Source organism: Anomaloglossus baeobatrachus, chromosome 2 (genome assembly GCF_048569485.1).
Source record: "Anomaloglossus baeobatrachus isolate aAnoBae1 chromosome 2, aAnoBae1.hap1, whole genome shotgun sequence".
NCBI classification, from domain to species: Eukaryota; Metazoa; Chordata; class Amphibia; order Anura; family Aromobatidae; genus Anomaloglossus; species Anomaloglossus baeobatrachus.
In genome coordinates this window covers 290,261,390-290,288,194 of record NC_134354.1, presented here as the reverse complement: position 1 = coordinate 290,288,194, position 26,805 = coordinate 290,261,390, and the positions used below count along the sequence as shown (strand labels likewise).

General features: G+C 42.5%; 1 protein-coding gene across 1 annotated transcript in view; it reads right to left on the bottom strand.

The window, feature by feature from the left end:
* Positions 1-9,743: 9,743 nt before the first annotated feature.
* Positions 9,744-26,805, bottom strand: part of KLHL12 (kelch like family member 12) — a 68,136-nt gene continuing 51,074 nt past the window's right edge. Inside the window, exons 8-13 of the mRNA XM_075335846.1 lie at positions 19,386-19,492; positions 13,264-13,459; positions 12,935-13,093; positions 12,747-12,845; positions 12,482-12,668; positions 9,744-10,248 (exon numbers count right to left, since the gene is read on the bottom strand). Coding sequence (XP_075191961.1) covers positions 10,122-10,248; positions 12,482-12,668; positions 12,747-12,845; positions 12,935-13,093; positions 13,264-13,459; positions 19,386-19,492 — 875 coding nt within the window. The 3' untranslated portion in view covers positions 9,744-10,121. The remainder of the gene's footprint in view (positions 10,249-12,481; positions 12,669-12,746; positions 12,846-12,934; positions 13,094-13,263; positions 13,460-19,385; positions 19,493-26,805) is intronic.

Here is a 26,805-nt window from a genome sequence, read left to right as displayed (position 1 = left end):
GCTGTGGCAATAAGGTCCAACCAATCAAATAAAGGGGTCCCGGCTCCGCGCAGGGAGGATAAACTAGCTCTCTTCGCAGACGACTTGATGCTGTTCATAACAAATCCAGTGATGAGCCTACTGAACATTATGTTGGAACTACACAGATTTGGCTCGCTGAGCAATTTTAAAATGAACATGCACAAGTCAGAGGCGCTTAATCTTTCCCTCACGCACCAGGTGATCAATCAGCTTCGAGCGTCGTTCCCCTTTAGGTGGCAAGGGAAATCATTGTCATATCTTGGCATTGACTTGACTGCTGATGTCTCGTCCTTGTACGGAGCGAATATCCTTAAAGTTGTGGGGAAGATAGAGGCGGACGTCCTGAAATGGAATAAGCTGCCAATATCCTGGTTAGGCAGGATAAATGCCATAAAGATGGATATTCTGCCTCGCCTGTTATATTTTTTTCAGGCAATTCCCATACCCTTGCCAGCTTCCCTTTTTTCACAATTAAAAATAGCCATAACTAGATTTGTCTGGGCACACAGACGCCCTTGGCTGGCCTATAGAGTCCTGAACAAGCCTAGACTTGCGGGGGAGGGGGGGGGGCAGGCCTTCCAGACCTCAAAAAATATCACCTTGCTTCATTGGGAAAATGCCTTCTGAATCTCTACCATAACAAAACCTCTAAGCGCTGGGTAGAGGTGGAGATGTCGCGGACAGACTGCGCCCCTCTCGTAGAGTTGTGGTCGCCAGCCCTTCGCACCCACGCACTCAGGCCAGGCCGTTGCTCGTAAAGAGCTTGTCCTCATTTCTCAGGAGTTCGAACGCACTCCTGGGCATTTCCACTATACCTGGACCACTGACACCTTTACACAATAAGGGGTACTTTACACGTTGCGACATCGCTAGCATCGGCTAGCGATCTCCAGCGCGATAGCACCCGCCCCACATGCGATATGTGGTGATTGCTGCCGTAGCGAACATTATCGCTACGGCAGCTTCACACACACATACCTGCTCGGCGACGTCCGACCCGTCACACTACTTACCTGCCTAGTGACGTCGCTATGACTGGCGAACCGCCTCCTTTCTAAGGGGGCGGTTCGTTCGGCGTCACCGCGACGTCACTAATCGGCCGGCCAATAGAAGCGGAGGGGCGGAGATGAGCGGGACATAACATCCCGCCCACCTTCTCCCTTCCGCATTGCCGTTGGGACGCAGGTAAGGAGATGTTTGTCGCTCCTGCGGGTTTACACGCAGCGATGTGTGGACCTGCAGGAACGACAAACAACATTGTACCTGCGGTCGACCCGACATTATGAAAATTACCGACACTACACAGATCACTGATTTTCGAAGCGTTTGCGATAGTTTATCGTCGCACAAAGGATTTACATGTTGCAATGTTGTTACCGGCGCCGGATGTGCGTCACTAACGACGTGACCCCGATGATATTTCAGATGCGATGTCGCAGCGTGTAAAGTACCCCTAATTCTCTACTCCCGACAGATTTAACAGGCAACATATTCCTTCACATGTCCAGAGGCATGGTGTCCATAATGAGGGATCTAGTGTCCAATGTGTGTATGAGGCCCCTTCATTCTTTCTTTCCTGACAACCGCACTCCCGCAGGAGCTTGGCTTGGTTATAAGCAATTGAAAAGCTTTATTAAGTCTCTTTCACCACAAACTAACTTTTATAGGCCCTTGAGGCCCTTTGAGTCTCGGTGTCTTGTGGGAGAGCCTCTGGAACACACCATTGCCCTGCTATACAAAATGTTCCAGATTGAGTTGTCTGGACGGGAGGATGATGCCCTTTTCTTCTTCAAATGGGAGGTGGATTTGGGGAGACCCCTCACGCATGAGGAACGCTCAAAAATATTACTCTTTACTCACAAGTCGTCGCTGGATGTATCGTCGCAGAAACGGGGCTACAAAATGGTTTCTAGGTGGTATCATTGCCCCTCCAGAATTCATTCCATGTTCCCATCTGTCTCTGAAGAATGCTGGAGATGCTCAAACGATAGAGACTCATACATCCACATGTGGTGATCTTGTCCTCTCATACAATATTTTTGGCTAGACGTGTTTGCCCTTCTGAATAAAGTGTCATCCACTAGGTTTGAGCCGATGCCGGAACTGGCTCTTCTATCCTTAAGCAATATCTCGATCGCCAACTTCAAGAGAAGCCTGTTAAGGCATTTTTTGATGGGGGCAAGGAGATTAATCCTAAGGTACTAGAGGCAGACCAAAGTGCCCTCGCGGCCTGAACTGGTAGCCGATATTAACCAGATCTATAGGATGGAGGAGCTGGTCGGCTAGGCGTCTGCCTCGGGGGAGCGAGTGTTCAGGCTGTGGGCACCGTGGATTATGTATAGAGAGACACCAGACCTGGCACTATGGTTTCAAGCTTCAGTTGGGGGCGTGAGACCTCTGTGATTGTCCATTCCACAAAACAAAAGTGCCGGGGGCTGCACACGAGTCAGACGAGACATCTTTTTGGTCCTTCTTTTCTTTTCCCTCTCCCCCTACATTTCCTCTTTTCTCATCTTTCTTTCCTCTTTGTACATTTTATGTTATGTTTACATTGTTAGACAGGATTGCCATTTTAGGGACTTTGTGCATCTACGTTGCCTCCCCTTTCTAAACGAGGCTGCATAAATTTTTGTATGGGGGTCGGATTGTTGGTCACCCAGTTGGCATCATCTCCAAAGCAAAGCTATTACATGGGTGATTATTGTCTGACCTGAAGTGTGTAATCAAAGGAATTATTATCCAAGTAGAAAAGTGTTCTATTATTACCTCCAAGATTTGAGTTATTCTACTCTATATCATATGTCGACTATCCTATAACTTGTAAACATGTTCTTTATTCGAATAAAATCTGATTGACACAAAAATAAAACTATACATTTTTGGTATCTATGAACTCGTACTGACCTGGGGAATCAGATTGCCAGGTCAGTTTTGCCATATAAATAAATAGGAATAACGTTTGGAACACCATTCTAAGTCCGAACTGGGTGAAAAAACCTAAAAAAAATCACTATGGGGAGATAAGGTATGCACACCAGTGACTATGTAAGGGGAATACATGAAATAGCAGAAACTGCTGTGTGAATACTGACTTGAAAAATCCAATAGCTATATGCAAGAGTGAATATGTGAAAAATGGAATCTGCATTACTGCCATGAACATATGAATCAAGAGAAATTTAGCTACTGAATTGATCAATGCAATAGAGCCCCAACACTACGCCAAAGTATTTCTCTACGTTGGGGTCCCTAGCTTGTGTGTGTCCTCTCATGCAGTGAAAAAACCTACCGTGTATGGGAAGCTGAGACCCAGGCTATTTATGCGTATGATATGGATTGGCAATAGATGTGGTTGGGGAGGGTTCACAAACGAAAAAATACTAACAAATAGGAATAACGTTTGGAACACCATTCTAAGGGTATGTGCGCACGTTGCTTTTTACCTGCTTTTTTGCTGCTTTTTCTTCTGCGCTGTTTAATGCCAAAATGGATGTGTTCTTCTATTCAAGCAAAGTCTATGGGAATTTGGGTTTCTTGTTCACACTAGGTTGTTCAAAATGCTGCCTTTTTGAGGCAGAACTTTGGTCAAAAACTCAGCTTTTCAAAGAAGCAACATGTCAATTGTTTTTGCACTGCAAAGCTGAGTTTTTGACCAAAGTTCTGCCTCAAAAAGGCAGCATTTTGAACAACCTAGTGTGAACAAGAAACCCAAATTCCCATAGACTTTGCTTGAATAGAAGAACACATCCATTTTGGCATTAAACAGCGCAGAAGAAAAAGCAGCAAAAAAGCAGGTAAAAAGCAACGTGCGCACATACCCTTAGAATGGTGTTCCAAACGTTATTCCTATTTGTTAGTATTTTTTCGTTTGTGAACCCTCCCCAACCACACCTATTGCCAATCCATATCATACGCATAAATAGCCTGGGTCTCAGCTTCCCATACACGGTAGGTTTTTTAACTGCATGAGAGGACACACACAAGCTAGGGACCCCAACGTAGAGAAATACTTTGGCGTAGTGTTGGGGCTCTATTGCATTGATCAATTCAGTAGCTAAATTTCTCTTTATTCATATGTTCATGGCAGTAATGCAGATTCCATTTTTCACATATTCACTCTTGCATATAGCTATTGGATTTTTCAAGTCAGTATTCACACAGCAGTTTCTGCTATTTCATGTATTCCCCTTACATAGTCACTGGTGTGCATACCTTATCTCCCCATAGTTTTGCCATATAGTGAACTTAGTAAATATAAAATCAAAAAAACTATCGTACAATTGCACTTTTTTTTTTTAATTTCACCACACTTTTTTCTGTTTTTCAATACAGTATAGGGCAGAATGAATGGTGTTGTTAGAAAGTACAACTCGCCCCTCTAAAAACAAGCCCTCATACGGCTATATTGACCGAAAAATAAAAAAAAAAGTTATGTCTCTTGGAAGAAGGGGAGGAAAAAACGAAAACAATTCCAGTGCTGGCTTTTATCCTCATTATCAGGGGGTGTTGCCAACAGGATAATAATACAGAGAAGTCTAAAAACACATCCAGAGAATCCCACCAACTTCGTAAAGCGCATAGAAACCAGTACTTAATAAAAATGTAACACACAATGTCTGATTGGTATTTTCAGAACAATGAAGCTATGGAAAACTGAGTAATAAAATATTAATTTTTATTCAGTATTAAAACATTTTTTGTTACAAATATAAAATTTCAATAAGAATTCCACATAAATACAACAGAGACATGAATATGAGTCAACAAGCAAGGTAAAGGATTATTTTTAGAGTAACCAGGGGTGACGGGATGTGGAGTGAGTCTTCTGTAAGTACTGTGCAGTATGTTGCTTATGCCTCCCATAACTATCTAATGAATACGGCTGAGGTCCGTCACTTTAAAGAGGGAGAAACTTATATCGGGCATATCGTGCAATACTGACAGGCTTGTGTTTATCAGTGATTGGAATATTGCACTTGGCACTTTCTATCAGCATTTAAGGCTGCAATATAGGGCTTTTTTTCATGGGTGTTATATATTTAATACAGGTTTTAACGTGCTATTAATTGCATGGTTTAATTCTTTGTATATTTTGTCTTTTTTTAAAAAAAAATAAAAATTATATATATATATATATATATATATATATATATATATATATATATATATATATATATATATATACACACACACATATATATATACTTGAAGGTGGCCCGATTCTACGCATCGGGTATTCTAGAATTTACGTATTGTGTAGTTCACGTATGATTTTTGTTATACAGTTAGGTCCAGAAATATTTGGACAGTGACACAAATTTTGTTATTTTAGCTGTTTACAAAAACATGTTCAGAACTACAATTATATATATAATATGGGCTGAAAGTGCACACTCCCAGCTGCAATATGAGAGTTTTCACATCCAAATTGGAGAAAGGGTTTAGGAATCATAGCTCTGTAATGCATAGCCTCCTCTTTTTAAAGGGACCAAAAGTGATTGGACAAGGGACTCTAAGGGCTGCAATTAACTCTGAAGGCGTCTCTCTCGTTAACCTGTAATCAATGAAGTAGTTAAAAGGTCTGGGGTTGATTACAGAGTTAAATTTGCTGAAAAACACCTCATGAAGCCAGCTCAGTTCTGGAAAAGTATTCTATGGACAGATGAGACAAAGATCAACCTGTACCAGAATGATGGGAAGAAAAAAGTTTGGAGAAGAAAGGGAACGGCACATGATCCAAGGCACACCACATCCTCTATAAAACATGGTGGAGGCAACGTGATGGCATGGGCATGCATTGCTTTCAATGGCACTGGGTCACTTGTGTTTATTGATGACATAACAGCAGACAAGAGTAGCCGGATGAATTCTGAAGTGTACCGGGATATACTTTCAGCCCAGATTCAGCCAAATGCCGCAAAGTTGATCGGACGGCGCTTCATAGTACAGAAGGACAATGACCCCAAGCATACAGCCAAAGCTAGCCAGGAGTTCATGAGTGCAAAAAAGTGGAACATTCTGCAATGGCCAAGTCAATCACCAGATCTTAACCCAATTGAGCATGCATTTCACTTGCTCAAATCCAGACTTAAGACGGAAAGACCCACAAACAAGCAAGACCTGAAGGCTGCGGCTGTAAAGGCCTGGCAAAGCATTAAGAAGGAGGAAACCCAGCGTTTGGTGATGTCCATGGGTTCCAGACTTAAGGCAGTGATTGCCTCCAAAGGATTCGCAACAAAATATTGAAAATAAAAATATATTGTTTGGGTTTGGTTTATTTGTCCAATTACTTTTGACCTCCTAAAATGTGGAGTGTTTGTAAAGAAATGTGTACAATTCCTACAATTTCTATCAGATATTTTTGTTCAAACCTTCAAATTAAACGTTACAATCTGCACTCTAATTCTGTTGTAGAGGTTTCATTTCAAATCCAATGTGGTGGCATGCAGAGCCCAACTCGCGAAAATTGTGTCACTGTCCAAATATTTCTGGACCTAACTGTATATATATATAGATGATGTTGTGTGTAGTTACCAAGTGTTTGTGTAGGGGCTGTACATGTCCTGGGTGTTGTCTGGGTGTGGCGGGGGGTGAGAGCGGTGTTGTATGTGTGTTGCGTTGTTTGTGGAGCGCTGTGTGTCTGTAGCGTTGTGTGTGTGTGTCGTGTGTTTTGGGGGGAGGTATGTTTTGTGCAATGTGTGTGTTGTGCGGTATGTGCGTATATTTGTGTGTGCCGCGGTGTTTGTGTGTTGGGTGTTGTGTGTGTGCAGCGTTGTCTGTGTGTGTGGGTGTCTGTGTAGGGCGGTGTTTGTGGTTCCCAGTGTGTGTGTTGTGTGTTGTGCAGTGCGCGCGCGCGTGTGTGTGTTGGGGGGAGGTGTGCACTTCCCATCGTGCTCCATCCCCTATGCTGCGCACCCCCCATCGTGCTCCATCCGCCATGCTGCGCACTCCCAAACGTGCTCCATCCACCATGCTGCGCACTCCCAAACGTGGTCCATCCACCATGCTGCGCACTCCCAAACGTGCTCCATCCGCCATGCTGCGCACTCCCAAACGTGCTCCATCCGCCATGCTGCGCACTCCCAAACGTGCTCCATCCGCCATACTCCGCACTCCCCATCGTGCTCCATCCCCCATGCAGCGCACTCCCCATCGTGCTCCATCTCCTATGCTGCGCACCCCCCATCGTGCTCCATCTCCCATGCTGCGCACTCCCAAACGTGGTCCATCCGCCATGCTGCGCACTCCCAAACGTGGTCCATCCGCCATGCTGCGCACTCCCAAACGTGCTCCATCCGCCTTGCTGCGCACCCCCTATCGTGCTCCATCCCCCATGCTGCACCAGCATCAGCCTCTCTACCCGCAGCATCAGCCTCTCTGCCCGCAGCATCAGCCTCTCTCCTCCCAGCATCAGCCTCTCTACCCGCAGCATCAGCCTCTCTCATCCCAGCATCAACCTCTCTCCTCCCAGCATCAGCCGCTCTCCTCCCAGCATCAGCCTCTCTGTCCCCAGCATCAGCCTCTCTCATCCCAGCATCAGCCTCTCTCCTCCCAGCCTGCCCCAGCCTCAGCCTCCCCCAGCATCAGCCTCTCTCCTCCCAGCATCAGCCTCTCTCCTCCCAGCATCAGCCTTTTCTGTCCCCAGCATCAGCCTCTCTCCTCCCAGCCTACCCCAGCCTCAGCCTCCCCCAGCATCAGCCTCCCCCAGCATCAGCCTCTCTCCTCCCAGCATCAGCCTCTCTCTTCCTAGCATCAGCCTCTCTCCTCCCAGCCTACCCCAGCCTCAGCCTCCCCCAGCATCAGCCTCTCTCCTCCCAGCATCAGCCTCTCTCCTCCCAGCATCAACCTCTCTCCTCCCAGCCTACCCCAGCATCAGTCTCTCTCCTCCCAGCATCAGCCTTTTCGGTCCCCAGCATCAGCCTCTCTCCTCCCAGCCTACCCCAGCCTCAGCCTCCCCCAGCATCATCCTCTCTTCTCTCAGCCTCCCCATCCCAGCCTTCCCCAGGATCAGCCTCTCTCCTCCCAGCCTCCTCCAGCACGCCGTGCTCCTCTGCCGACACTCACAGATCCGATCGCATACACTCACACACACACACACACACACACACACACCCGATCGCATACACTCACACACACCCGATCGCATACACTCACACACACCCGATCGCATACACTCACACACACCCGATCGCATACACTCACACACACCCGATCGCATACACTCACACACACCCGATCACATACACTCACGCACACACACATTGACGATATTGCACATACGCGCTCATACTCACAACATCCGGAGATACCACATGCTTCGGGCCATGTGATCCTCCGGCAGGTCCTGGAAGCTCACAGCACAGTATCGCCGCCGAGAAGCAAGCGATATCCCAGGATGTTGTGAGTATGTGGATGCGATGTGATGTGTGTGTGAGGTGTGTGTGAGAGTGAGTGTGATCTGATGTGTGTGTATGTGTGTGCTGTTATGTGTGTGCGTGTGTGTATGCTGCGCCGCTGCAGGACCTTGATGCGCTGGTAACTATGCTACCATGGTTACCAGCGTATCTCGTCCCCCGCTCGCACGGGAGCCCACACCAGCATACGCCGGCCAGCCCCAGCAATGCAAGGGTATGTGTCGGCTGGTTTGGCGGCGTACGCTGATGTGGGCTCCCAGGGGTACAGTACTCACCTGGTAGTCGTGGCTCCGTGACCGTGTCGGTTCGGGGAATGCGTGGGGGGGGCGGGCCAGAGCTAGCGTGCATTGCGTGAGGGGGGCGGGGCGTGGCCGAGTTGCCAATGCCTGCAGGGTGCTGGGGCGAGAGGCCAATCTGTGGGGGGGGGCGCAGCCTGGGCGAGCGGCCAATCCGTGCGGGGGGGCGGGGCCATGGCGAGCCCAGCGGCCAATCAGCTTTGTGTCACTGTAAGGACACAATTTTGGAGCAAGACAGACAGACAGACAGACAGACAGACAGACAGAATAAGGCAATTATATAAATAGATATATATATATGATCAAGATAATGCATTTTGCAAATAAACTTTGATATTATATATATTTTTTCATATTACCCCATTATTTATATGAATTTTGCCCTTGAATAATTATGTGAAATAGTGAAATAGTGATAGTATTTATTAATCACTGTTATATATATAAGGGATATATTTTTCTATATTTGTATAGGTTTTGTACTTTTATAAAATATAGATAATTTTTACTCTAAAAGTAATCCTTTACCTTGCGTGTGGACTCATATTCATGTCTCTGTTGTATTTATGTGGAATTCTTATTGAAATTTTATATTTGTAACAATTTTTTTTTATGAATATTTGAATAAAAATTAATATTTTATTACTCAGTTTTCCATAGCTTCATTGTTCTGAAAATACCAATCAGACATTGTGTGTTATGTTATAGTTTGAAGCTTATCCAGGTTGGAGAAATAGCACTTAAATGGGCATTTTTTTGAGGAAATTAACTTAATAAAAATGACAATATTTCTGAAACCACTGGGTGGATTTAAAAAACAAAACAAAACAAAAAAAACATACAAAAAAAACCCCCAACAACACAAAACAAGTACTTTTGGAATAGAGGGAATCAAACAAAAGCAAGAACTGTCTCCATCTGACCTGGTGAACGGTTGTCTTTACCCTCCAGTATTACACGTGACGGTGAGTGTTTGTGTATTATTGCAGCAATAAACCAGTCCAGTCTTCACTCTATATTTACAATATATGCTTTAATTAAGTGCATATTCGTGCATGTATGTGTCAGATGCCTTGGCACAGAATAGTACGAGGTGGAACTTTTACCACAACCACACTTGTCTCCTGCAATGTAACGTCCAGGTAAATTGCTCTAAAAAAAGGTTCTGTTGCTGAAATGTAGTTTGATATCAGAAGTATTACAAACAGGTTGTCTGCGACACAACGATGAGGCACCTTTTGTTTCACAGTTTGGAAAGATCTTCATAAATCTCATTAAGCTCCAGTGGTTGGCAGGATGCGTATTTTACATATTTAACAGTTCAATATTCACATTTTCCCACAAATCACAGACCAGTAGGCCAATTTAGCTCCAGTATTGCTGTCTCTTGTCATTTTTCCCGAAGTACACAGACTCCGGCATCACAGCGCTGTGTGGCCATAGAGGTAACCACATCCCAGCTGTCAAGAACAGGATCGTAACATTCAACGCTGTTCAGTAGTGAATTGCCATCATACCTAAAAATAAAAATAATTCAGAGTTAAAAATACATATTGGAGAAAGACCTCAGTATTAAATCATAAAACTAAGCTGACAAGTGGTTCGGTCCCCTCTACCCTCCAACCCAGCATTATTCCTATGTGTCTGCCATAAATCCCTGCCTAACCAGCTCTGTATAATACTAGTTACTAAAATCAATGTTTAAAAAAAATGCATTTACACCCTGCACTGTTCCAATGCTAATTAGGGCCTTGACTAGTCGAATGGGCGCTGTTTCCAGAGACTAGCCGGCCCTGTGGGCGCAATAACATGATTTCCAGGAGTCGGCATGATCACATCTCCTGGAAATATTCTGCATGCGCGTGGCATATTTCAGCATGCGTCAGTGCACCTCAGGAGCCGGGTGTACATGTCCTGGCTTTAAAGAGGTGCACTGCGCATCATCAGAAGTGAAGAAGGGACACATACACCCGGCTCCTGAGGCGCACTGACGTATGCCGAATTGAGCCATGCGCATGCACAAGATTTCCAGGAGCTGTGATGGCGCCAGCTCATGGAAATCATGTTATCACATCCACAGGGCGTGATAACACCAAAATAGGCCCAACTACTCTGAGGAAACCACACCCTCTCGACTAGTCAAGGCCCTATTTAGCAAAGGAACACTGCACTTTATAAATACTTTTTTTTTTTGAACATTAAAATTACTGCATAGCATTATATAGGGCTGGTTAGGCAGAAGATTATGACATACACATGCGAATGCTGCTGGGTTGGAGGGCAAAAGGGACCTGACATGTACCCTTTAATTTTTGTAAAGGTGCTGTAAGTTGGCCGCAGGATTACTCAGGCTGGATGTGATAATTTGAACACATTACTTTCCTTTCTGGGTCCATAAATATCTAATTGTTTTCATATTAACTGCTACCAAAGCAGGTGATTTTTTTTTTTTTCTACACTTTCGTTTTTTTCTTACCTTTCATTCAAGAGTCATACATTTTTTATTATCTGTCAACAAAGCTCTATGGGTGCTGGACTTTTGGTAAGATGAGTTGAAGTTTTGAATAGCACTATTCATTTTACTATATTATGGAAAGCAATTACAGAATGGGCTGAAATGGGGAAAACAACAGCAACAGCAAGTGTACAGTGTTCATTGGGCAATAAAAAGTAGCTAGAACACGATTCTTGAGGCAAGTAGATTACAGCAATACTACAGTTATCTTTACTTTTGTAAGATTTCTGGGACAAAAAAAACAAAAAAAAGTTAAAAATGTTAAAAATTGTTTTTTTTTTCGTAATTTTCTGAAAAACGTAACCTTTTAATTTTTAAATCAATGAACCTGTGTGACATATGACGCTTTCACTGCTAATATAATTTTTTTTTTTTTTTGGAAGAGGAGATGGAGGGGAATGTTGTGACCCAAAAAAACCCAGCAGTTCTGTTTTTGTTTTCTTGCTTTACAGGACACTTACCATGTCCGTTAAATAGCTTTAGAGTTTTACAGAAACCAGAATGGCAAATATATTTATTTTCTAATTATCTAAATTTCTGAATTGGTATAGCCCCCACTATTCCCCCCCGAATTTAAAGTTTAGTAGGCTCAGAGTTATCATGCTCACTCATTACTGCAATCACGTCACTTAGTGAAGGGCAACAGGCGCCAGAACAATTGCACCAGATGGCAATCATATTATGTAACAGCTGCTGTCAAGGATTGAGAGCCGCAATTAAATTATTCAACAGCAGTGATCGGAGCTAGTCTATCCAATCCAGCACCTGCTGGAATGGAATAGGTTCAGCTCATGAGTCCATTCTATGCACCCACACGTGACATGGGGTTAAAGAAGTTTGTCTCAATGGCTGGTTTTATTTTACCCCTACCCCATCAAGCCATTTTCTGTTTTTCACTTTTGTTTTTTCCTCTCCTTCTTATTCCGAGAGCCATAACTGTTTTCTTATTTTTACCAAAATGGACACAGACTCCAACTCCCCTGAGACTAACATATAATTTACCCCACATTCTGGAATAAAATACTTTGAATCTAATGGGCACCAGTTGCAGGGCTAGTGAAATAAAATGCCAATGAGCAGATTCAGACATTTTTGTAAAGTCAGTCAGCTGAGCCCCATGCCATGATATGAAATGACACTGATGAAAAATCCTAAAACTAGGCCCTCAGTAATATGTTTTACGTAAACCCCAGTTTCAGGTGAAATGACATCTTTACCCAACTCAAAGTACACACCCAGCTATGGCATAAAGTCTACCACGTAAAACTGTGGCTCCAACATAACAGCGTGGTGTAGTCATGCTAGTCATTGTTGTCCATGAGTCTGTACGAATATTGTAGGCTTCCACAGATGACAGATGAGCAGTGCCATCAAAACCGCCAACAACGTATATGTGATCATTCAGTAGTGCCACCCCAGCACCTGCAATAACAGAACAAAAGATGGCACATATCCTTGAAGAGCTACACAACAACATAAAACACAACAAGATTTATTTACCTGACCGTTTAGTAGCCATGGGCGTCACGTGGCTCCAATGCCCGGTGTGAGGATCATATCTTTCAACAGAACTCAAAATGTTTAACCCATCATAACCACCTGAAAGTCACATTCAAAGTCAAATCATGCAAAAGCAATCTAAAACCAGAGCCAAACCGCGCAAAGTATGCTCCTCTTTCCTCACTCACCTAGACAATAAATAACCCCATTGGCGACAACAAGGCCGGCTCCTTCACGTGCTGTTTGCATATCACCAAGCATGCTCCATTGGTCAATTTTAGGGTCGTAGCGTTCCATACTTGTGTGTCGACGACTTCCATCAAATCCACCCGAGACATATATCATATCTAAGAAAATATAAACCAGTTTTACATTTTTCAATCATTCCCAATGAGAGTAAACTTTAAAAATAAAGTCTGGTATGCCCAATCCCATACAAAAATACATAGTAATTTATCACCTATGGGTAAACATGTTGTTTTTCAAAGATTGCCACAATTTCTTAAAATTCCAGTACCTCCTAATGTAGTGGCACCAGCAAGACCTCGCCTTACATTCATGGGAGCCACAGAGTACCATACTCCATCCTCTTCTGCGGTGTAATCCAAGCACTCCACTGAGCTGAGTCGGGATCGCCCATCATATCCACCAATAACATAGACACGGTCCCCAAGTGACACAGTTGCTACATAGCGGCGCTTACGAGTAATACTCTATAGAGCAGAAAGAAAACATGAGTAGTAAATAAAATACAGAACTACAATATTAATCAGTCACCTAACCCCCTCAAAAAGGTACATACTGATTTTCGTTAATTGGACAGATGAAGATTAAATTGTATTGGATAAATCTCACAAAATATATTTTATGGAAAAACTATTTATCCAAGTCGCTCCAAAGATGTTGAGTGTCAGAAAATTTGGCAGAAATGTTATGTTTAATTTAAGTTTGTTTTTTTCAATACAGAATGCGAGTTTGTTTTTTCTCTTTTCCGGTCTCTCCCCCAATAAGGCATTTTAGGGTGGGATGCAGGTTGGCTGGGGATAATTTAAGATGTCTAAGATAATATATAACATTGTACTTGTGTCCTTTCGTTTTGTATTTTCTATAGTTATTTAATTAATAAAAAAAAAAAAAACAATGTGTTAGCTTTAAAAGATTGTTACGGTGATATGTAGAAAAAAAATTGTATAGTGGATACTCAAACATCCTTTCATTACAATTTTACAAAAAGGACCTCCTGAGAGTGAGGCTTCCAATCCCTACTTGTCAATCCTTGGCCACACTAATCTCTATATACAGTAGGCACCAATCCAGATGTAGGAATGGCACCTACGAAACAGTTTTTAGTTGGCCTGGGAATAGGCTATAAATGCCTAAAAGAATCCCCTCTTAAGTAGTACAGTTTGTGGAGAAAGAAAGAACACCATACATACTTAAATTCAAAATTCACCATACAGAAATTCACAAAACACTCATATACTAAGTAGGATAAACTTACTAGTAAGAACAATACAGACAAAAAAGTGTTGTCACAATTAAAACCTTGATTTTGATTGAAGTGATAACAAGAACAGCTTGTTACATAGTTTACAATTTAAATAAAAGAGTAGGAGATGTAAGTGCTCCCGACAGGTAATATCTACTTAAGTGTTTATGAAATTAAGGGTTACACGTTTCGTTATCGGACAGATATCTTCCTCGGGAAAAGCTTGTATATTAGAAATACAAAAGGTGGGAAATGGTTACACACTGACATCAAATAAGAAAGGTACCGCACATAACACATAATGATAAGACACTGTGGTGTGCGATATAATCTCAGAATAATAGAATTAGTGTTAGGATACGGTTCCACTTGCATTTTGAACGGACGAGTGCAATCCGATAAAACATTGGATTACTCTCCCTCTAGTGCAAAACTATGGGGCAGTGTCCATTTGTGATTGATTTCTCGTCATAGTGGCATGTGGAATGAATCGCAACATACTGTGTTTTGCAGCGATTCTCGGCTCACGCACATAAAAGTCTATGGGAGTGTGTGAAACATCGCACTACACTCTCATGTCATCTGACTGCAGTGCGACGTACCCAGAGACCGGCAGCGGAGGAGATGGGGAGAAAGTGTTCCCTCCTCTTCTCCGCAACTGTGATACAATCGAAAGATCAGATCATAGTCACATGACCCTCGGCTGATGCACGCAGCAGAGGGTCATTAGCATATCACTTCCGATGCTCTCGCATTAAATGCAGTACGCAACTGGAACCGAGCCCTTAGAATGAGAGTACTAAGCACAACCAAAACAACAAAAAACACACTGACATCAAGGGGTCAAAGGTCAGTAAAAATAAGGGACATGCCAAACAAAATAAGAAATATTGGCACTCGCTGGTTGCTTCATTGCAATAAAGTCACAATTTGCTGTAGCAAGCGAGTGCCAGGATTTCTTATTTCGTCTGGATGTTCCTTCCACGTGCACCGCATGGAAAAGGTGGAGTGCCAATCTTTTCTGAGTTTTCAAGTAAGGGACCAAGTAAAAATTACATAATAGAGAATCCCAAACAAGGAGCTGAAGTAGGACAAAGGAAGTCAAACATCAATGTGGAAATGATAAACGTGCTGGAGCTTGTAGTACCACACAAGCAGACATGGTGATGAGGATACTGAACACTAACAAAACAATTGTAAAACATAATGCAATATTGGTTGAAAAAAGAAAAAAAAAAAAAGGCAAAATTATTGAAAATGAATACACCAAGCTAAAATGGCTAGACTTGTGGTACTACATAGGCAAATATGGTAGCCGAGCTACAAACGGCTAGAACGGAGACTGTTAGAATCAATTGTATAGCATAAAATGGAACGCACTGATGGAAAGGAATAAAGCTGAATGGTAAAATAGAAACACCCAGGACAAGTTCTGGGATGAAAAACATGATGATGAAAATATCAATCACTAAAATGAGGGCTGAAAGAACAATTAGATGGAAAAGTAGAAGGCTGAAGAAGAAAATGCTGGGACTTGCGGTGCTACATGAGGAAATCAATACACAGCAGAAGGCTGTCAGTGCAGCAGAGCTGGTCCTGCCAAAAGACATGGCTGCAGCAAATACTTAACGTGTGCACATATAAAGACAAAAAGGGCCAACCCTTTAATAAAAAACAAATGTATAAAAAATATAATATACAGTGGAACCTCGCTTAACGAGTAACCCAGTTAACGAGAATTTCGCTTAACAAGCAAAGCTTTCTGTAAATTTGTAACTCTGTTTACGAGAAAGCTTTGCTGTACGAGCAAAATACTCACCGCACATACTTCCGGTTCCGTACATCCACCGCGCTCTGACCCGCACTTGCAGTCCGCACAAACACACATACAGTATTATACTCACCTTACCTTCCGTTCCACCGCCGGCCTCATGGTTCTTGTAGTTCCCCGGTACATCGCGACGAGGTAGTAATCCTCGCGGCGAACTACAAGTCCCAGGAGGCCGGCGATGGAACGGAAGGTAAGGTGAGCATAATATGTGTACCTTCAGTTCCATCGCCGGTCTCCTGGGTCCTGTAGTTCGCCGGTATAGGCTGTGCATCGGCAACCATAGCGACAAAGCAGGAAGTTCGCCTGTCACTGCTACTCAAAGGCAGCGCACTGGCCAATTAGAGGCTAGCGGCTCCTGCCTTTGATGTCAGCGCTCTCGCAGCGGAAGTTTCTCCCTCGTCGTGATGACCCCGTACCAGCGAACAGCAAGTCCCAGGAGACCGGCGATGGAACGGAAGGTAAGGTGAGCATAATATGTGCGTGTGTGCTTGTGTGTTTGTACATGTTTGTGTGTGCGTGCGTGTTTGTACGTGTGTGGAATGACACAATAGGGGACCAGGATGGGACATTTAACAAGTTGTGGAACGAATTGTCTGCATTGCAATTATTTCCTATGGGAAATCTTGCTTTGCTGAACGAGTAACTTGGTTAATAAGCACACTCCCAGAACGGATTGTTTTCGTTAACCAAGGTTCCACTGTAATTGATATAATTTCAACCATAAAACTAATGTCATTTACCCACACGCAGTATACACACAATGACATAATCGCTTTTCTTTCATACTATACCGCCCCAAAAAAAGTTTTAAAAAGGATTAATGTGATTAAAAGTTGTATGTTCCCCTACTCCCCAAAATGGCACAAATGAGAACTGTGGCCTGCCAGCAGAATACAAGCCATCTCAGTTTACAGAAAAAAAAGAAACAAAACCGTAGGCCACGTGCGTACGTTGCATATTTGTTGAGGTTTTTTTTACCTCAGCACTGTATTTGTAAGTCAAAACCACGGGTAGAACAATAATCTACTACGGTATACTAGTAACTAGCTGTAGTACCAGGGCGTTGCCCGAGATAGTAACTGTCTGTCTGTCTCTTTCCTTGTCTGTCTGTGTCTATTTCTCTGTCTGTATTTGTATCAGTCTGTCTCTATGTGTCTGTCTGTCTCTCTCTCTATCTCTGGGTCTGTCTCTATGTGGCTGTCTGTCTCGCTCTGTCTCTATGTGGCTGTCTGTCTCGCTCTGTCTCTATGTGGCTGTCTGTCTCGCTCTGTCTCTATGTGGCTGTCTGTCTCGCTCTGTCTCTATGTGGCTGTCTGTCTCGCTCTGTCTCTATGTGGCTGTCTGTCTCGCTCTGTCTCTATGTGGCTGTCTGTCTCGCTCTGTCTCTATGTGGCTGTCTGTCTCGCTCTGTCTCTATGTGGCTGTCTGTCTCGCTCTGTCTCTATGTGGCTGTCTGTCTCGCTCTGTCTCTATGTGGCTGTCTGTCTCGCTCTGTCTCTATGTGGCTGTCTGTCTCGCTCTGTCTCTATGTGGCTGTCTGTCTCGCTCTGTCTCTATGTGGCTGTCTGTCTCGCTCTGTCTCTATGTGGCTGTCTGTCTCGCTCGCTCTGTCTCTATGTGGCTGTCTGTCTCGCTCTGTCTCTATGTGGCTGTCTGTCTCGCTGTCTCTATGTGGCTGTCTGTCTCGCTCTGTCTCTATGTGGCTGTCTGTCTCGCTCTGTCTCTATGTGGCTGTCTGTCTCGCTCGGTCTCTATGTGGCTGTCTGTCTCGCTCGGTCTCTATGTGGCTGTCTGTCTCGCTCGGTCTCTATGTGGCTGTCTGTCTCGCTCGGTCTCTATGTGGCTGTCTGTCTCGCTCGGTCTCTATGTGGCTGTCTGTCTCGCTCTGTCTCTATGTGGCTGTCTGTCTCGCTCTGTCTCTATGTGGCTGTCTGTCTCGCTCTGTCTCTATGTGGCTGTCTGTCTCGCTCGGTCTCTATGTGGCTGGCTGTCTCGCTCGGTCTCTATGTGGCTGTCTCGCTCGGTCTCTATGTGGCTGTCTGTCTCGCTCGGTCTCTATGTGGCTGTCTGTCTCGCTCGGTCTCTATGTGGCTGTCTGTCTCGCTCGGTCTCTATGTGGCTGTCTGTCTCGCTCGGTCTCTATGTGGCTGTCTGTCTCGCTCGGTCTCTATGTGGCTGTCTGTCTCGCTCGGTCTCTATGTGGCTGTCTGTCTCGCTCGGTCTCTATGTGGCTGTCTGTCTCGCTCGGTCTCTATGTGGCTGTCTGTCTCTCTCTGTCTCTATGTGGCTGTCTGTCTCTCTCTGTCTCTATGTGGCTGTCTCTTTCCAAGGCTGTCTCTTTCCAGGGCTCTCTCTTTCCAGGGCTGTCTTTATTCTCTATCTGTCTCTGTCTGTGTCTCTGTCTGTCTGTCTTTTTCTGTCTCTCCATCTCTCCACCGACATCATGTTACCTCACGTATGAGCTTCAACTAACAGTTTATTTTGTTCCTATAGCAACCACTAACAGTTGCTATTAATAACCTATAGCTCCCACCTCCATTCAGTTTAATGGTGGCAGGATTTTAGAGACTAACTGTAAAGCACGGGGTTATATTTTTCTGTCAAAACATAGTCTACGACGTTCCCTGGGTCACATGAGGAGTCTGTGCAAAATTTCGTGATTGTAAATGCGACGGTGCGGATTCCTTAAGCGGACATACACACATACACTCAACTTTATATATTAGATGGGAATGTCTGTACTAACTGAAGGCAGGTTACTTGTCAACTGAAAATATTAAAGTGAACCTATCAGGTGCAATATGCACCCAGAACCCCGAGCAGTTCTGGCTGCAGATTTCTAATCCTTGCCTAGCAGTCCCAGCCGTAGCATACTGTACATAAAGAGATCTTTAGGAAAAGTATTTCTAAAGATCTTTTATATATGATATGATAATGAGCGCAGGGATGTTAAGTTTTCCTGACTAGTCCGCCATCTTAGAATATTTGCACACCCACTGGGGCGTGCAAACATGCTATTCAATTATTATAATTCAATCATTATTCAATATTAACTTAGATTGTGAGCCCCAATGGGGACAGTGATGATTATCTCTGTAAAGCGCTATGGAATATGATGCCGTTATGTAAGCATATATAAATAATAATAATAATTATAATAAAGTGGAAAACAAAAAGGAAAACGAATAGCTGTTTTGTTTAAATTTTGGGAATGGAATTGAAAAAAAAAAAAACAATAAAAGCCCAAATACCTGTCCTACAGATGTGGAAAATTACTACCAAAATCTTTTTAGAGTTTACTGCAAACTATTAAACTCACCGGAAGAAAACCCCACTCTTGAGTTTTGGGGTCAAATTTCTCCACTACATCTATAGGAGACTGTTGGCTACCAAATCCTCCAATGACGAGTAGCACCTCATTAGCTCCTTCAAAAAATAAGAATAACAGAAATCATAAATATACAATGATTATCACAACTAACATTTTGTAACCAAATTCAGAAGCACAATGTTTTCATACTTTTTTATATATTTTTTTGAGTCTTGAACATGTCACCAATTTTCTAAGTAAATATATTTCTAAAGGTGCTATTAATATGAATTTCTCACCAGATGTTGATAACAACCCATCCAATTCCCACAGGCAAAGAAATAAAACCATAGATGTCCAGAAATTAAAGGGAACCTGTCAGATCCAATATGCACCCAGACCCACGAGCAGTTCTGGGTGCATATTGCTAATGCCTGCCTAACTGTCCCTGTGTACACTAGCATAGATAAAGAGATCTATAGAAAAAGTATTTCTAAAAATCTTTTATCGTATGTTAATGAGCGAGGGGACTAGTCCCTTGGGCATTAGTTCCCCTTGCCAGTTGGCGCCCTGTGGGGTGTACTAACATGTTAATGAATACGCAGCGTCACAGGATGATCTCACTCACCTCTCCGCCGCCATCGCATCCAACGCTGGATTTCGGCTCAGTGCACATGATCCCGGAGTTTGGGTCATGCGCACTACTTCAGTTTGAAGCCAGGACATGTACACCCGGCTTCATAGTGCGCATGACCCAAACTCCGGGGTCATGCACACTGCGCCGAAATCCCCCGTCGGACGCGATGGCGGCGGAGAGGTGAGTGAGATAACCCTGTGATGCTGCGCATTCATTAGCATGCCCACAGGGGCGTACTAACATGCTAATGAAGCTGACTGGCAAGGGGAACTAATGGCCAGGGGACTAGTCCCCTCGCTCATTAGCATACGATAAAAGATCTTTAGAAATACTTTTTCTAAAGATCTCTTTATCTATTATCTATGCTAGTGTATACAGGGACAGTTAGGCAGGGATTAGCAATATGCACACAGATCTGCTCGTGGTTCTGGGTGCATATTACACCTGACAGGTTCCCTTTAAGGAATGTGTAATAATGACAAATGACACAAGGAAAAAGTATTAAACACTGTTTCTGAAATGTATTTAATACTTGTACAAAAGCCTTTGTTGGTAATGGCAGCTTAAAGACGCCTCCTCCAAACTTCACTGTTGGTATGGTGTTTTTGTGGTGATATGCAGTACCTTTTGGCCTCCAAACGTGTGTATTATGGCATCCAATGAGTTCAATTTTTATTTCACCTGACCAGTCTATATTCTCCCAGTATTTCACAAGCTTCTCTAATGTTTTTGAGTAAGCTTTAAATGTACTTGAATATTCTTTTTTCCAGCAATGGAGTCTTCCATGGTGATGGTGCATACAGGGCGTGGAATTTGAGTGAATTATATTATTTAACTAGCTGTAGTACCCGGGCATTGTCAATGTCTGTCTGTCTCTCTGTCTGTTTCTATCTCTATGTCTGTATTTGTATCAGTCTGTCTATCTCTCTCTCTCTCTATCTCGGTGTCTGTTTCTATGTGTGTGTGTGTGTGTGTCTGTCTCTCTCTTTCCCCGTCTATCTCTTTCCAGGTCTGTCTCTTTGCCCGGCTGTCTCTTTCCAGGTCTGTCTCTTTCCAGGTCTGTCTCTTTCCAGGGCTGTCTCTTTCCAGGGCTGTCTCTTTGCCCAGCTCGCTTTGCCAGTTTGTCTCTGTCTCTTTCCCCGTCTGTCTCTGTCTGTGTCTCTCTCTGTCTCCCCACCGACATCTTATTACCTCACACATAAGCTTCTTATACTAACAGTTTATTTTGTTCCTATAGCAACCACTGACAGTTGCTATTTATAGCCTGTAGCTCCCACCTCCATTCAGTTAAATGGAGGCAGGATTTTGGTGAATAACTGTAAAGCACGGGGTTAAATTTTCCCGTCAAAACATTGTCTATGACGTTTCCTGAATCACATGGGGTGTCTGCAAAATTTCGCGATTGTAAATGCAATGGTGCGGATTCCTTTAGCAGACATACACACATACATACACACATATATACACATATACACACACTGAGCTTTATATATTAGATTATAATTATTAATTATATTGTTTTCTTTGAAAACAAGTGTACCTGTTCATTCCAGGTTTTTCTCTAGCTCTCCACAGGTGGTTCTTGGACAACTCATCTGATAATTCTTTTCACTCCTCCATCTGAAATCTTGTGGGGAGCACCTGGTCGTGGTCAATTTATGGTGAAATTATACGAGAAGCTACTGATTTCTGATCTTTTTTTGTTTATATGGTAATGAATTTTATATCACATGAAAGCCTTATGCGTCTAACATAGGTTTTCAAAATTTTGTGTTTGTTGCTTATGGCAACAGTGTTTTACGCATGCGGGAAAACAAAATGTCAGAGTCTGTGATATTTACAGCAACTGGAGAGCAGAGGAGTGATAAAATTCTTGTTTCTGCAAGGAAAGTCCGCAAAAAATATTTATATTGTTATGTCGCAGATCAATGCGCTTCATATTTCACAGTTAAGAACTGGATTGCCAAATTTAAAATGGGCCACTTCAGCACCAATGATGAGGAAAGTCCTGGACGACCGAGAATGGTTGTTGTTCAGGAGATCGTCGATGCTGTGCACAACCTCATACTGGAGAATCAACGGATTTCAGCTAAAGCAATAGCAGACATCATGTGGATTTCCCGTGAACGTGTTTGTCTCATTATCCATGAATATTTGGACATGAGGAAGCTATCTGCAAAGTGGGTCCCCAAATGTTTGACAACAGATTAGAGAAGCATGCGAGTAAAACTTCCAGGTCCATTTGTCAGCGTTTCCGAACTGATAAGAGCTTCCTAGAACAACTGGTCACTATGGATGAGACCTGGATTTATTTGTATGACCCTGAAAACAAGGAGCAGTCAAAAGATTGGAGGCACAGTGGTTCTCCTCGTCCAAAGAAGTTCAGGGTGCAAAAATCAAACCACTAAAGATGATGCCGTCTGTGTTCTGGCATAAGGAGGGCGTGCTGCTAGTGGACTACCTTCAAAAGGGTTCCAAAATCAATGCAAGGTATTACATTGAACTTTTGGACCAACTGAACGCAGCTCTGATGGCCAAAAGGCGCGGCAAGCTGTCCAAAGGAATCTTGTTCTTGCAAGACAACGCCTCCGCTCACACTGCACATGCAACCATGGCAAAACTGGCAGAGCTGGGCTTCCAGCTGGTTGACCCCCACCTTATTCATTAGATCTAGCTAACTCTAACTATCATCTGTTTTGAAACTTGAAGAAACACTTCGAGGGTATCATTTTTCACACCATTTCTGATGCCATGGCTGCTACGGATGCCTGTTTGAGGCACAACCAAAATCCTTTGTTTTGCTAGGCTTACAGAACTTGGAATACTGATGTAAGAAGTGTGTTGACATCAGTGGAGAGTATGTGGAATAAATGTAAAGTTTCACCATCCTCTCTCATTTTCTTCTGGGTAAAGCCAAACACTTATCAGCAGCCCCTCGTAGTACATAGTCAAAACAACATGCTATTTAAACATAAGCTCAATAAAGACTAGAGACTGAAGTAGAGAAATGCAAGATCTGCACACTCAGCAAGGATAACAAGAGGAAAAGGTCACCGAGCTCAAATAATGGAAACCTGTGAATGTAAATAAAGCAACCCCAGTACCATGGCAGTCCACAGCCCTGCGTCGACAGAACTGGGAACCGCCATGGTCTGTTGACATCAGTGGAGAATATGTGGAATAAATGTAAAGTTTCATCATCCTATCTCGTTTCTTTCTGGGTAAAGCCAAAGACTTATCAGCAACTCCTCGTATTCTTTCCACTTCCAGATTATGGCCCCAGCAGTGCCCACTGGAACCTTAAGTAGTTTAAAAATTCTTCTGTATCTAATAACAGTAGTATATTTTAACAACAATAATATGTTGCAAAGGTCTTGAGACAGCTCACTGGTTTTACACATCATGAGAGGTTTGTTTCTTGTGTTCTTTGGTAATGAGACACCTTTTATAGGCTTATCAGTTTAACCAGTTGATATTTTTCACCAAGTAGAGGGCTTGCTTTCTAATTACTGATAGATTTCAGTCGGTGGCAAGATTTTCCACAGCTTTCTGCACCTTTCTTTTTGTGTTCAATCCTTTTTCCCTGTGTCATTTCTCATTATTTCAAATCACTAAATTAATGGATGCTTGGTTTTATTTATTTGCCTGTGTGGATTGAATGGGTTGTTACAGTCTTCTTGTTATAAATTCATATCAATAGCACCTTAGCAATATATTTACTTTATGAGGAATCATGTGGTAGCTGCTAATGTGTTAAAATGCACTTAAAAAATCCAAGATATATGCAAACGATAATTGTTTGAGACATAAAACAGAATTTTACAATAAAAAAGTGAGCGAGTTACCTGGATGCCAGACTTAAAGAAAAATTTAGGACTAGATTTCTTGTGCGATGTGAAGACTCACAAGTCTGCAGTCACATCAAATGACTGCAGACTTGTGGATCTAGACTGGATAACCCCATTAGGGCCTGGAGATTTTTCATTTTTTCCTCCACTGTCTAAGAGCCATAATTGTTTTATTTTTCTGTCGATATAGCCATGAGAGTGCTTGGTTTTTTTTGTGGGATGAGCTATACTTTTGAATGACATCATTAATTTTATCATATGATAGAATATTTTTCTGTTTACCATTACAAGTATGGCAAAATAAAAAAAAGTGAAATTCTGCAATACTTTTTAGGGTTTTCAATTTGCGGCATTAATTTTACCATAAAATTAACAGGGCAGTATGATTCTCCAGGTCAGTATGATTACGAGCTAACACGGTTTCAATTTTTGGGATCTGGGGCTGTGTGAGGACTTGTTTTGTGCGCCTCAAGCTGATATCTTCATTGATATTAATTTGGGGTATATACAATGTTTTGATCGCCTGTTATTACAATTTTTTTTATATTATGATAGATTGGAGTTTTATGATCAGAACAATAACAAATGTGTATTTTTTATTTCTTAACCCCTTAGTGACGGAGCTAATTTTCACCTTAATGATGAGACCAAATTTTGCAATTCTGACCAGTGTCACTTCATGAGGTTATAGCTCTGGAACGCTTCAGCCGATCCCAGTGATTCTGAGATTGTTTTTTCGTCACATATTGGACTTCATGTTAGTACCAAATTTAGGACAACATTTTTTGCGTTTATTTATGAAAAAAAATTTAATTTTGGCAAAAATTTTGAAAATTTAGCAATTTTCAACTTTTGAATTTTTATACCGTTAAACCACAGTTATGTCACACAAAATAGTTAATAAATAACATTTCCCACTTGTCCACGTTACATCAGCGCGATTTAGGAACCAACATTTTTTTTTTGCTAGGAAGTTAGAGGGGTTCAAAGTTTATCAGCGATTTCTCATTTTTACATCAAAATTTACAAAACCATTTTTTTAGGGACCACATCATATTTGAAGTGACTTCGATAGGCCTAGATGACAGAAAATACCCAAAAGTGACACCATTCTAAAAACTGCACCCCCCAAAGTACTCAAAATCACATTCAAGAGGTTTATTAACCCTTCAGGTGCTTCACATGAACAAAAGCAATGTGGAATGAAAAAAAGCAAAAATTAAATTTTACCTAAAAATGCTGCTCTAACCCAAATTTATTCACTTTTAGAAGAAATAATACAACAAAATGGACCCCAAAACTTGTTACCCACTTTCTTATGAATGCGCAGATACCCCACACCTCTGTTTGGATAAATGGGAGGGCTCGGAACAGAAGGAGCAATATTTGAATTTTGGAAAGCAAATTTGGCTGAAATAGATTGCGGGCACCATGTTGCATTTACAGGTCCGCTAAGGTACCTAAACAGAAGAATCCCCTCACAAGTGACGCCATTTTGGAGACTAGACCCCTCAAGGCCTCTATCTAGGGGTATAGTGAGCATTTTGGAACCACAAGTATTTCACAGATTTTGTGAACGTTACGTTGTCATATTGAAAATGTTAATAATTTTCTCAAAAATGTTGCTTTAGCATCAATTTTCTCACTTTTTCAAGAGGTAATTCCAAAAATTTGACCTCAACGTTTGTTATCCACTTTCTTATGAGCGCGGTGATACCTCACATGTGGTCTGAAACCTTTGTTTGGACAAATGGGAGGGCTTGGAACGGAAGGAGTAGTATTTGAGTTTTGGAAAGGAAATTTGGCTGAAAAAGATTGCGGGCACCATGTTGCATTTGGAGGTCCCCTAAGGTACTTAAACAGCGTAAACCCCCCACAAGTGACCCCATTTTGGAAACTAGGCCCCTCATGGAATTTATCTAGATGTTTGGTGACTACCCTGAACCCCCCCGGTGCTTCACAGAATTTTGTAACGTTGAGCCATGAAAATAAAAAAAAAAAATAACATTTTACCACAAAATCGTTACTTCAACCAGGTAGCTTTTTTTTTTTTTTCCAAGAGTAAAAGGAAAAAATTCAGCATAAAATTTATTGTGCAATTTCTCCTGAGTTTGGCGATACCTTATATGTTGTGGAAATCAACTGTTTGGGCGCATGGCAGGGCTCGGAAGGAATGCCATTTGACTGCAAAATTGGCTGGAATCAATAGCGGACGCCATGTTGCATTTAGAGAGCCCCTGAGGTGCCTATACAGTGAAACTCCCCAACATGTGGCTCCATTTTGGAAAATAGACCCCTCAAGGAATTTATCTAGATGTTTGGTGAGTACCCTGAACCCCCAGGTGCTTCACAGAATTTTATAATGTTAAGCCGTGAAATTAAAATAAATTGTTTTTTACCACAAAGTTGTTATTTTAACCAGGTAGCTTTTTTTTCATAAAGGTAACAGGAAAAAAATGCACCATAAAATGTATTGTGCAATTTCTCCTGAGTTCGCTGATACATCATATGTGGTGGAAATCAACTGTTTGGGTGCACGGCAAGGCTCGGAAGGAAAGGAGCACCATTTGACTAATTGGCAGGAATTATTAGCGAACGCAATGTTGCGTTTGGTGACCCCCTGAGGTGCCTAAACAGTGGAGCTCCCCCACAAGTGACCCCATTCTGGAAACTAGACCCCTCAAGGATTTTATCTAGGGGTATAGTGTGCATTTGAACCCACAGATACTTAACAGAATTTCATAACCTTAGGTAGTCATATTGAAAATTTAGATTTTTTTTTTCAGAAAAATGTTGCTTTAGCACAAAATTCCTCACTTTTCAAGAGGAAATACCAAAAAATGGAGCACACAGTTTGTTATCCAATTTCTTATGAGTGCAGTGATACCCCATATGTCGTGAAAAAAGCTCTGTTTGGACAAACAGTAGGGTTCGGAATGGAAGG